At 36.5% G+C, this 14,030-nt stretch overlaps 1 gene segment (V, D, J or C); it reads left to right on the forward strand.

The window, feature by feature from the left end:
* Positions 1-14,030, forward strand: part of LOC102867834 — a 286,296-nt gene that overhangs the window by 266,603 nt on the left and 5,663 nt on the right. The window contains 1 exon segment of the C gene segment in view: positions 12,427-12,769. Within this exon segment, the coding sequence occupies positions 12,427-12,769 (343 nt within the window).

A 14,030-nucleotide genomic window follows, 5' to 3' on the forward strand; every position in this document is an offset into this window, starting at 1 on the left:
AAAAAAAATATTTGGTAATTACATGTCAGATAAAGGACTTACATCTAGAATTTATAAAATACTTGAGCACCACAACAAAATAAATATACATAACCCAATTGAAAAATGGGCACAGGATATTAACAGACATTTTACCAAAGAAGACATTCAGATGGCAAACAAGCACATGAAGAAATGTTCAAAATCCCTAGCTCTAAGAGAGATACAAATAAAAACAACTCTGATATATCATCTCACCCCAGTAAGGATAGCAAAATTTAACAGAACAGCAAACATCAAATGCTGACAAGGTTGCAGAGAAACTGTTGGTGGGACTGTAAAATGGTGCAACTACTATGGAAGGCTCTATGGTGATTTCTGAAAAAGTTACACTACTGAGAATATACCCTAAAGAAACCATAACCATCACACAAGCAGATATATGCACACAAATGTTTATTGAGGCCTTGTTTACAATAGCAAAGAGTTGGAAACAACCTAAATGCCTATCAACAAACAAATGAATAGAGAAGCTTTGGTATATTCACACAATAAAATGTTATGCTGCATTGAAAACAAGGAACTCAGGAAATATTATAGAGAATGGATGACCCTGGAGGACATTATGCTGGGTGAAATATCTCAGTCACAAAAGAACAAATATTGCATAGTACCATTGTTTTAAAATGGGACGGACATTGGGGTTGAAAGGAGACTGAGAGAGGTGGGATAAATAATGTATACTGCATTGAAACGGATGAGGGAGAGAACTGTTTGAAAGGGATATGTGATTAGGTAGTATTGTCATGACAGGAGTCCAGAATGAAAGCTGCATAGTGGAGTGGACTTGGGGGCAGGGGGGATTGTATAATAATGAAAGAAGTTTTCTTTTTCTTTTACTTTTCTTTTTTTTTTTCTTCTTTTACTTTTCATAGAGAAGTTCGAATTGAGGGGAGGAGTGGGCAGGGAGAAAAGTGCAACAATGAATGACTGAAAACCCAAAGTCTCTGTAAATTTTAATTAAAATTAATAAAAAATGTTATTTATTATTTAATACCCTAAATGAAAATATTGAAAAAACACAAAAAGAAACATTTTAAAAAATTTAAAAATTGCTTGGCGCATATTCTCAGAGACAGCAAGGTCACTTGACAGGAGATAGCACACAAAGACAGTGTTCTACAGCCTGTTTCAGTTCTTTTACTTTAGAAGTGACTAAAGTCGTAAAGGCATGTGTGCATACATCTAACGTATGGCTATATGTCTTTCTCCATCTGGAGCAAAGAGTCAAGAAAATCAAAAGCCCAGGGAAAAGATTAGTTCAAAGGACTATTAGATCACATGGGCCTTAACCTCCACAACCCTGAGGTCAGAAGAACCTAAAGTATGTGAGATGAAATGTCATTGTCCTTGACTCTAGGAAGCACTCTGGTTGCACTTTTTCCAAGATATTTGCTTGTTCTTTTGACAGCCATGTATATTCAATACTCTTCCCCAATACTACAGTTCTTTGTCCATCTTTATTTATTGTACAACTTTGAAATGCACATGAAGCAACTGAAAATATGGATTTCATCAGGCACAGCTTAGTCCTTAAAATGGCATCCTTGCTCTCTATTTCTAGAAGATATAATTCTAAAATTTTATTATGCTATGCTACAAAAGATATTCATCCCGTAACTTGTTCTCTTACTTGGCATTACCCTGGTAGAAAGTTTCTTTTTTGGCAAATGGTGAAAGTGGCTTTGTTGGCAATGGAGAGTTTTGTTCTGTTTTCTCAAGCATATTTGTGGAGGTGTGTTTGTATTTTCTGTTAGTGAAGTACTTCCTCCCTCAGAAATCTATCTCTAAATTGCCAACAGTCTGGTATTTGTGAGAACAGAAGGATCCTTCCTTTGATATTATCTCTGGGTGGTTTCCAACGTAATAGTGCACCTGAAAACAGAAACTAGTCCTGCTTTTCTGAATACTACTCCTGTAAAGTTCTCTAGCCCACAAATGTAATTGCTTGGTGTTGGGCCTATTTTCTTCTTAAATAAATTCTTTCCCTTCCCACTTTCTGTTGGGCATACCCAGTGTCAATTAAGCTCAGATACTACAAATTTATACTGAAATATTTACAAGAGCTCAGGGACCTCTGGTGGCCTAGTGGCAAGAAGCTGCAGTGCAATCCCAGAGGTATGCTGTTTGAATCCGCCAGATGCTCTGCTGGAGAAGGAGGGGCAATCTCCTCCTGTACCAGTCAGATCCGATTTGATGGTACATGCACAAAAAATAAGAAAATAAAATAAAAAAAATTTTAAAAAAATTTACAAGAGCTCAAAAGATCAAGTTCCCAATACAAACCTGTCTTTCTTAAAACTGCTAGCTATATTATGAATCTTAGAAGATGGCTATGATTTTTGTAGAAGCTGTAACCAGTGTGATAGCACAGTATGGATCAAGATGTTTGCAGAAGGGACTAAGCTCGTAGTGATTCCCTCTGGTAAGTAATTTTATTTCTTTACTTTTTTTGCTGTGATCACGAAAACTTGATATATACCCTTTAGAAAAACAAGTTATGATCAACACTGATCTGGATGCCATATTCTTGACCTCAGTATATGAACACTAATTTTGCAGCCACTGTTTACTGGAAGCAAATATAACATGTTAGTTTTCCCCCTTTCCCTCTCTATAAACAGATATTCTTTTAGAATAGTCACAAAAGATGGATTCAGGCTAGATATTAAAAAATAAGAGAATCATATATGTAAAGAATGATATAAATTACTAGTGTAAATATTCTTTCCAGAGACATTTTATGTGAGAGGCATAAAAATAGTATTTTGTTGATTACCTCTTCTCTATATTTTAAGATAAAACATATCATTTCTTTCTCCAGAAAAAACGACAACAACAACTGTTTTAATTTTTACCTTATAACTCAGAGTTGCCTCTAGAGTCTTCATGGGGCAGCTGAAGATATACCAGATGACCAGGATTCTCTTATGAGTAGCATAGAATGTAATTCAATACTCTGGGAACATTAAAGGTATTTTCATAAAAAAAAGTAGACTTAAACAGAAATAACTCAATGAGGATTGCACTCTGCAACAGCTCATCTGAGGTATTATAAAGTAACACATTAGCATCGCATAATATGTTTACCATCTAAACATATAAATAAAATACTCCTTTAACTCATATTGAGCAGGTGTTTATTTATAAATCAATTTCTATTATTATTTCTCCTGAGAAATGTTGTGCATTGTAAAGTCAGAAGAGCTCACTCTCCAGCAGGTTTTCGTGGGAACTGATTGCCCATCTTTCTCCTACAAAGCACTTGGTGAATTAGAACTGGATTCCTTGAGGATTGCAGCAGAACTTGTTACCACTAGGCCTCTAGAACTCGTTCTTGGAGAATGAGGCTAATATTAATTAACTAAATTTTACTACATGTCTGGCAAAGACACAACTTTATAAATAAAAGAAAAGAATAGATTCCATGTAGAAGTTTTCAGCCAAATGATTTTAAGAAAGTTAAATGAAGCTCTGTGATGTATGAGATACTAGGAGAGAATGGCCATACTTCAAACCTCAGACTAAGGGGAGTCATTACCTATATTTTCAGTTACATTTAAATGTCTTGTAATTGTTTGAATCACCATTTTTTTTACTATTAGCAAAGTTAATTTTATAAACTTAGATAAAGATTGAAATTAATATATGTGTCACTTTAAATCAAGCAGATAATTAGCTTTCTATAAAGGGTTTTCAGGTAGTGGGCAATACAGTGGTGCGTACTCCAAGGTATTTGGTCCTGGCACAAAGCTCATTGTTACAGGTAAATGTTCTTTAAATATCATACTGTAAGTGTATTTAAACTGTGAATTGTAAACTGAATGGGTTTATAAAGCAGAGTTCTGGTACTGGTTTTTAATTCTTGGATTTAATGCCAATTTGATAAAAAATGAAGGTGGTATAAACAGAGAGGCTAGTGAATTTTCCACTTCATAAAGAAGCTGTATATTTATCCAGCTCAGCATTGGAGAATCCTTGATGATACAATCACTGAATATTGTATTTCAAGAAATAGCCACTCACATAGTAGTAAGTAAATATTTTTAACAATTTATCTTGTTAGTACAAAAAATAGGATACAAAACTATGAACTGTAGACATTTTAGCTTCAAGTGATAATTAACCAAATCCATGTAAAGTTTCTTTGCTTTGTCTTTTACTAGTGACATCACCAAAATTAGGATTAATTTCATTCCTTTGCATTATCTTGTATTGATAGTATTTTTTAATCTAAGTAGAATATTGGAAGAGCATCTCTAATATGAAAGGCAGCTTTATCCACCTATTAATTTTTGGAAAGAAAGCCTCACTTTCCAATCTGGCACATTCAGTTGTTTGTATTCTGCACATGTTGTTGTTGTTGTTATGTACCGTTGAGTCGCTTGCGACTCATAGCGACCCTACAACAGCCCTAAACTCTGCTCTGTCCTGTGCCAATCGCACTGTCTCTGACACTCCCATCCCGATTATCCCAGTCACTGAATCAATCCACTTCACAGAGGGCCTTCCTCTCCTGTGCTGTCCCTCGACCCTCCCAAGCATGATGTCCTTCTCCAAGGACCTGTCTCTCCTCACAACATGTCCAAAGTATGTTAGATGGAGCCTCAGAATCCTTGCCTCCAAGGAGCCACCTTGGAGTACCAAATCTAAATCACACAGCTGAGATTTGCAGCCATAATCTCCTGTTCTCTATATTGTATCCAAGTTAGACTATTAAAATTAATCCCTGGACAGAAGCGTTAATGCATAAACTCCAGAAACTATAATCTTCCTACTTGAAAAATCTACTTGAGTAGACCTAAAACATAGAAAAGCTAGCTAGTGAAAACAGAAGATGCAGGGCATCAAAGAGAAAAGAAGAGAAGAGATCTGTGATTCTTTAGCAAGAAGCACAGGACACAAGTGTATGCTTAAAGGAGAGAAACACAGGGAAATGCATGAATTTTATTCCAAGATGTAACGAAGCATGTTAACCCTTAAAATATAGTTTTTCCATTTTAAAGCTAAAATAGAATTTAAATATGTAGTTCTTTATGAAGAAAGGGAAATAAAGAAATGGACATTGCTTTCAGCTTCACTTTATGTCATGGAAAAATGGTCTTTATCCAAATACCTTTATAAAGTTTTACTGCTATAATGCTTGAGCATGGTAACAGTGGAATTCACAGATGGTGACTCTAAGTAAACTCAGTCCAGACAGTAACCTTTTAACAATTTAACACTGTCACCCTTGAACAAAATTTATTAATATGAGAATGAACATTCTTTAAATGGTACAGCAGTTGTTTGTCCATTTTGCTGTCCTGAATAACTTGGGAGTTGCCAATCATTGTGCCATGGCTGTGTCAAATGCCATGATGGTTACCCATCATGGATAGTGTTAGGAGGAGCTTCCAGATTGATTCAGGTTTCGAAGAAGGAGTGACATTCAATTCCTACGCCAGATGCCTCTGGAAACTTTATAAACACCATAAACATAAAGAAAAGATGTTAATTATAGAACAGAGTTCATGTCTTTTGTTCATATGTATTTGGCTTGATGACACGAAACCACTGCTAAGTGAGGTTAGTGTAGCTGTATTTTGGAGGAACATTCTTCTACTTTGTACATCACACCTTGTCAATTTGCTGTACTGAATTAATCTGGGTTTGCTGTGATGCTGAACCTGTGCCATTGGGGTATCAAATACCATAATGGTTTGCCAATGTGGACAGTGTTTGCTGGCAGGAGTGGCATCCACTTCCTAAACCACATACCTATGAAAACTCTATGAACTTGGAGAAACTTATATAAAGGCATTAGGTAATTTTATCATGGAGTCACTATGAGTCGTGCTCAAATTGATGGCAATCAACAAAAACAACAACAGCAACACTGATTGGCAGATTTATTAGAAGACCAAGCTAATCTGCCATTTCTCATCTTGAAGTGTAAATTTCCAGTGAAAACTGGACGTCCTGTGGGATGCAGTAAGAGCTATTTTCTGAGTAATACAAGTGAGTCATTTTTGCATAATGACTGCATATGGTAGACTTTAGTGAGTGTTCTCTTCACTTTTATTTACACTTGAATGTAGAACATAACACAAATATTAAATATTAAATATGTTAATGGTTTTAATCTGTCAGACTCTTCTGTGGGAGAAAGATGGGTAATCTCTTCTTTCATACATTTAAATTCATTGGAAACCCAATGGAGGTTACCATAATCTAGAATCAATAGATAATAGCGGGGTTTGGGTTTGTGGGAAAAAAATGTTTACTGTTTCAATGATATTTTAAAGTTTGAACATTAATAACTGGAGAGTAGACAGAGAAAGCCTCCTCACACTTAGCTGACATGCATCTAGTTGCAGCCTCATTGCTGGCCTTCTGTTAGTAAGGGTAAGGTCTGGCCCCATGAAACTACAAAGTCCTGATAGAGCATCATGATAGACAGATTTCTATCAATGATGGTGATGATAATATTGATAACCATCTATATTCCTACAGGATTGTAAGGGGTTTTTTTCATATATTGTTTCACTTTATCCTCACCTTGGCCTTAGAATGGCATTGACGCTCAGTTGATTTATACCAACATTGTTTTCAGATCCATAAAATTATCACACACCTAGTCTCATAAATTATTAACATGATCCAGAAATGAACCAGAACAGGAACTCTGGTCTCTTGAATGCAAACAGTCTTATTCTATTAGAAATTGGAGAACAGAGAAGCAAAACTAGTCTAAAGTTTTTGATTCAGGTTAAATCATTGTGGATTTATGTCTCAAAGCTTTTTGGTGGTGGAACAAAACTTGTTGTCACAGGTGAGTACTGAAGGTGTAAATTTTTTCACTTTAAATAAGGAGAGGCAAGACATAATTTATCTTAACTAGTAGTGAGAACGTTTAGGAAAAGGATGGAGAAACATGATTGGGTATAGATGTAAAACTTTTGGAAGAGATTTTAAAACAAACCTTGTGTTAAAGAACAGCAATACTATGCAAATATTGCAATGAGACCTGACTTCGTAGAAATATAAGTTTTTAGGTAGTATGTATGTGTAATATATGGAATTACATTCTTAAAATATTTAGCTTTGCAGCAAAGTAAGAGGTAACTGTGATGCTTTCCTTTTTTGATGGCCAAATAATATTTGAAAAGAGTCCAAGTTTTTGTGTCAAACTTAACTGGAGCTCTGATTCCTCCACTCACTTCTTATGTGAACTTGAGTGATTATGAACACCTCAGTTTCTGAATTCAGAAAATGGGATAATATTATGTATGCCATTGTGCCTTAATGACTGTGTGACAGCTAAATAACATAGCATGGTAATGTGCTTGATAAATGTTCCTCTGATTCATTGTAATAGGAGAGTTGTATCTAGTATGAAGAATGACTGTACTCAACAACATTTCCACAGGACTCAATTACGTACATTTACTCAAGTGTGTGTTTTTTTATTTTCCATTGGCAGACAAAATTTGCATTTGGAGATATCTTTAAATTATTTTGTTCATGACTTAGCAAGAAAGATAAGATTAACATGTGTTTGCTTTCATTTTTTTTTTGAGTGTTAAATGCTTTACATTTTAAAGAATTCAAGATACTAAAGAGTTGAATAGGCAGCATGGGATGAAAATGTAAAATATTACAATGAAATGTACAAGAAGATGGAGTCAGAAAATCAATAGGGCCGAACTCGCTCAGCATTTCTTAAGCTCAAGGAACTGAAGAACAAATTCAAACCTCAAGTTGCTATAATCTAGGATGCTTTAGGCAGAATATTAAATGATCCAAGAAGTATTAAAAGAAGATGGTAAGAATATACTGAGTCACTGTATCAAAAGGAATTGGCAGACACAGAAGAATTTCATGAAACATTTGAGCAAGAGCCTATGGTGATGAAGGAAGAAGTTCAAGCTGCTTTAAAGGAACTAGCAAAAAATAAAGCCCCAGGAATAGATGGTATCCCAATTGAGATATTTCAGCTAACAGATGTTTCCCTGGATGTGCTCACCAAGATGTGCCAAGAAATCTGGAGAACAACTGCTTGGCCAGCTGATTGGAAGAGATCTATATTTGTTCCCATCCCAAAGAAGGGTGACCCAACAGAGTGTGGAAACTATAGAACAATATCATTAATTTCACATGCAAGCAAAATTCTACTGAAGATTATCCAAAAACCACTGGAACAGCACATCAACAGAGAACTGCCAAAAGTCCAGGCTGGGTCTAGAAGGGGTCGTGGTACTAGGGATATTGTAGCTAGTGTTAGATAGATCTTAGCTGAATGCAGGGAATACCGGAGGAATGTCTGTCTGTGTTTCATTGACTCTGCAAAGGTGTTTGACTGTGTGGATCATAACAAACTGTGGCTGACTCTGAGAAGAATGGGAATCCCAGAACACTTGATCATGCTAATGTGAAACCTATACTTGGACCAAGAGGCAGTCGTCAGAACAGAGCCAGGAAACACTGCATGATTCAAAATTAGGAAGGGCGTATGCCAGGAATTTGTCCTATCTCCATACCTTTTCAACCTGTAAGCAGAACAGATTATCCGGGAGGCTGGGCTCTATGAGAAGAAATGTGGCATGACGATTGGTGGAAGATCTATCAACAATCTGCGATATGCAGATAACACAACCATACTTGCTGAAACTGAGGAGGACTTGAAGCGCTTGCTGCTGAGAGTCAAGGACTGCAGCCTCTAATATGGATTGAGGCTCAATATCAAGAAGACAAAGTTTCTCACCACTGGGCCAATTGGCAGCATCAGGATGGATGGTAAAGAGACTGAGATTGTTTACAGCTCTAGTTTGCTTGGCTCCACAATCAACACTCTTGGCACCAGTAGCCAGGAAAAGAAAACGTGTGTTGCCATGGGAAAGTCTGCTGTTAGGGACCTCTCCAAAGTACTGAAGAGAAATGCGTATGATACAGGCCATGGTCTTTGCTATGTCAGAGAGCTGGAAAATGACTAAGGAGGACAGAAGGAGAATTGATGACTTTGAGCTTTGGTGCTGGAGAAGAGTATTGAGGGTACCATGGACTGCTAGGAAATCAGATTCATCCTGGAAAGGGTTAAACAGGGCGTCTCCTTGGAGCCAAGGATTCTGAGGCTCTTTCTAACAAACATACTTTGGACATTTTGTAAGGAGGGACCGGTCCTTGGAGAGGGACATCATGCTTGGGAGGGTGGAGGGACAGCGCAGGAGAGCAAGGCCCTCTATGAGGTGGATTGATTCAGTGACTGGGGTAATCGGGATGGGCTTATCGGAGACGGTGCGATTGGCACAGGACAGAGCAGAGTTTAGGGCTGTGTTCTACATAGGGTCGCTATGAGTCACAAACGACTTGACGGCACATAACAACAAAACAAACCTTAATTCATGTTGTTTTTAACACTGATATTTGTTGACCTTAAAGTTTATACTCACTAAATGTAAGCATTGTATGCAAATGGCCCCATAAAAATGAACTAGATAAGTTTATTAATTTTTTTAAACCATGAAGAGGATATTGACTATGAAAAAAAATCATGTAATAAGTATAAGTTTTAAAAAGCTAAATATGTAATGCAATAATCCCAAATCAGGACATTAATTATATAAAATCAAGTACAAACAACAATTAGACTGTCAAAGTCACGGACGATTAACGTTCATTTTCCCATGAAAGAAATGATGCTTAAAGAATAAAACAAAAATGACTAACATGAAGAAAAGGTGTATTACAGTACCAGAAAATCCCCAAATTAATTAGTTGCGAATTAACAATTTAAAGTATTACACTTTAAAATTTCAATTTTGTTAGTATAATTATGAAGAGTATTGAATGTACCATGGAATGCCAAGAAAACAAACAGATTCATCCTAGAGAGGGTTAAACCAGGCTGCTCCTTGGAGGCAAGGATTCTGGGGCTTTGTCTGACATACTTTAGACATGTTGTAAGGAGAGACAGGTCTTTAGAGAGGGACATCATGCTGGTAGAGTAGAGGGAAGCGCAGGAGGGGAAGACCCTCTCTGAGGTGGATTGATTCAGTGACTGGGGTAATCAGATGAGTGTGTCAGAGGCAATGCGATTGGCACAGGATAGAGCGGGATTTAGGGCTGTTGTACATAGGGTCGCTATGAGTCGCAAATGACTCGACGGCACATAACAACAACAACAACAAAGTATATACCTATAAAGAAAAAAGATCCTGAGATGAAAACAAAACTCTTTAATATGTCAACTGAATAAAAAAATGCAAATATATGTATACTTTAAAAATTAACCTTTTAATGCACTATTTTTATTGATGAAATAATTTGTACAGACCTGTACTTTGCCTTACTAAGACAACCAGATATCTTGCACTGAAGAAATAATGGAATTTTTTTAAAGCTTAGTTGACCTAATTATGTGTACAGACAGATTTTTTTCCCCCCAAAATCAACATTATATACTTACTTATTGCTTTAATGGTAAATCAGGAACTCTGCTATTTAGGCAAAAATTCTTGATTTTTTTTCTCCTCAAATGACAAAGCCAATTCTTCTTTTTATTTTTCTTTATCAAGTTGACTGTTGGATTCTTGAACACGTAACTAGCTCAAAGAGAGTATTTATCAGTAAAGCTTTGTATTTTAATTGGAAATCAGATTAGAAAGAATTCTACCTTTTATAATTTCAGTCATTAAGTTAACAAAAAAAAAATGTGTATTTTATTAGCACTCCTATTGGAGAATAGTACTGAATATGCCATGAACTTAAAAAAGAACAAACAAATCTGTTTTGGAGGTAATTATACTATGAAAGAGTTCCTTAGAAGCAAGATTGGTTAAACTGTGTTTCACATACTTTGGGTACATTGTCAGAGTCCTTGTCAAAAGACAATATACTGGGAAAGGTTGCGGGGTGGGGGGTGGAGGGCAGAGAAACAAAGGCAGAGACTAGATGGAGTGACACAGTGACTGAAACAATGAATTTGAGTATGTCAGAGACAGTGAGGATGGAACAGGATAGGATGCTCTTTAGATCTGTTGTTCATACAGTCACCATGAGTCACAGTTGACTCAACTGTATCTAACAACTACAACAACAGCAGCTTTATTTCAAACGGGATGTCGTTGTAAGAGTATCAGATTTGGCTATATATTTTGACACAATATCCACAAGGAACTCTGGAACTGTAACTTTCCACACTATATCAATTGTGCATACGTTTATTCAGCAGTTTGAAATAAAACAGTAGACTTCAGAATAGTTAAGTAGTTTATGCGGGAAAAGTAAAATTTTTTTGAGAAACACTGATATGTATTGATCCTCTCACTAGTGGGGTCAATTCATCTTGAAGCAATTATTAAAAATGTAACCATGATAAATTCTTTACTATGCATAAACTTAAAATGCAAATCTAAAATAAAATGTGCTTTTTGTGAGCAGTTTATAAAGGGAAATGAAATGTTGATAAGTTAATTGCTGACAAAATTAATATAAGACTATTTCCGAGAAGAATCATTTTTAAGCATTATTAGACATAATAAGCATTAAGTAAAATGTTTAATAATAGTATTAGAATATTGCTGTTTTGCTTCTAAATTTGAAACATCCTAAGTAATTTGGAGGTGCAATTTATTAAAAAAAACTAGCATGGTTACTGTATACAATTGCAGTGTTTAGAAAGTTAGAAACACACTAGACAACAACACAAATATCAGAACTGGATATGGGAGATTCACATTTAACATTTAAAAGTCAACTTCAAGGGTTTGGGGTAGATTCTCTTTGTGACATGTTAATGTATACTATTAAAACAAATCAACAATAAAAAGCTTCCTCTTAGTCTTATATAACAAATCAAATGCAGTACACTCCATTCAGCTAAATGAAGAATCTATGATTCCATAGTGGTGTAGAAAATGAAAATGTGAATTACTTGGCCGAAATTCACAAGATGGGAAGAATCATATTTGAAAAGAGCAAAGATTCCCATCTGTGAGATGAAGAAACATCAAAATTCTCTGGTCTCCTGCCCCACACTTTCTCATCCACTGTGGAAATGTGCTCTCCCATATTAAACAAAGGAGATAAAAAGTGGGTGTTCATGAATGTTGGAAGCTTAGAGACAAGACAATCAAATATCATGTGGAGAAAGAACAAAAGACAGTATTTAACCCAGACACTAAGAACCAATGTTGGGCACATTACTTAACCTTCTGAACCTTTTTCCATCTGTCAAGTAAGGACAATAACATACACCTTAAAATCCATTGTAAGGATTAAAGAGTATAGTAAATAGGTGCTATATTAAAAGAAAATTTTCCTCCCATTTCTATGCTATACTTGGTTTCAAACAGCAATGTTTGTATTTCTCTAACGATGCTTTCTAATTGTTTTTTTCTCCTACAGATAAGAGCCTCAATGCAGTCATTTCCCCCAAGCCCACAATTTTCCTTCCTTCATTTGAGGAAACTACGCTTCACAGTGCTGGAACATATCTTTGTCTTCTTGAGAATTTTTTCCCTGACGTTATAAAAATAAATTGGAAAGAAAAGAACAGCAATACAATACTGGAAGGCCAGCAAGGAGATGTCATGAAGACTAACGACACGTTCATGAAATTCAGCTGGCTGACTGTGACAGGAGAGTCACTGAATAAAGACCACGAGTGCCTGGTCAAACATGAGAGCATTAAAGAGGGAAAAGAGATTCCCTTTCCTTCAGTAAAGAAGCTGCTAGAGGATCCGAACTGGCAGAGAGGTGGGCTGTCTGGGTTAGAAAAACACCACCCTGTGAGCTACACCACCAATGCTCCCTCTTCAATAAGCAGGGGTATGTAAAACTTTGTAATGAAAAATAATGCCATTTTCTTCTGTGAGAGGTTAATGGGAAACACCGAGACCCTCCACAGACATTTAGGGGGACATAGTGTGATCGATGAGGGAACTCTAATGGTATAGTCTATAGGGTAGTGGGCTGTTCACCAGAAAGTGGTACCTCTCTGACAGTTTGAATCCCCCAGTGGACAATCATCTCTCTTGTGATTTATACCCTAAAAATCTGCTGGAATGTCAGCTATAAGAACATAACATAAAAGCAACCTGGTTCAACAAAGGATTATAAACTGGAGATGTTGTAGTTTTTGTATGGCCCCAGATTTTTCAGAATCAGTTCAGACACAGCACAACCCTTCAATGGGTTCTCAGCCTATAAATCCTTATGGGAGAGTCTGCCCGTATTTCTCTCTTGGATAAGCTAATAGATTTGAATTGACTGACCCTTCAGTCAACAGGGTTGTCTGTGTCTATGAAAATGCTTATATTTGGGGGTAGGGCGTGGGGTTTGGGGAGGTGCGGGGGGATTGTGTACCAATGAGGGAGTTTTTATTTTGCTTTTCAAGGAGAGGAGCAAATGCGGGGCGGGGGGAGAGGAAAGGTCATAGCCAGCCTTGGAAACTCGGTAGAGCAGCTGTGCTATGCACACATGAGGCTGCCATGAGATGGAATCAACTCAATGACAACTAACAATAGTATGTAAAACACACTTAACATTCTACATGAGTGCTTTGTGCAACTAATAAATACATTTCAGTAGACATCCATCATGCAACTAGTATGTGGGAGCCCTGGAGATTATCTATGGGTCAATAGACTAGGATAAATTAATGTCTCAAGAAAGATATACTACAGAAAAGGGGAAGGACTCTTTCCTTTCACACTAGATTCAAGTATGATGCCCCAAATAAGACACTTTGATGCAGATTTCATGCATATGTAGACGGTATAGATTCAGGGTTGAGTGTGGCCTGGCCCTACCAGAGCAAGGACCTGATAACTCACTATTCTCAAAGACCTTGATATTCTCGACTTAAAAAAACAAAAGCACCAGAATGTCAAGGTTAGATAGAGGCATGTTGTTTCTGTTGATTGGCATCGAGTACAGCACAACTCATAACGACCCTATGAACAAAAGGCCTGAAGCCTTTCTCTAACTATTGCCATTTATCAAAGTTC

This window comes from Elephantulus edwardii, unplaced genomic scaffold, assembly GCF_000299155.1.
Source record: "Elephantulus edwardii isolate Elephantulus edwardi_28Jun2011 unplaced genomic scaffold, EleEdw1.0 scaffold00059, whole genome shotgun sequence".
Classification (NCBI taxonomy): domain Eukaryota; kingdom Metazoa; phylum Chordata; class Mammalia; order Macroscelidea; family Macroscelididae; genus Elephantulus; species Elephantulus edwardii.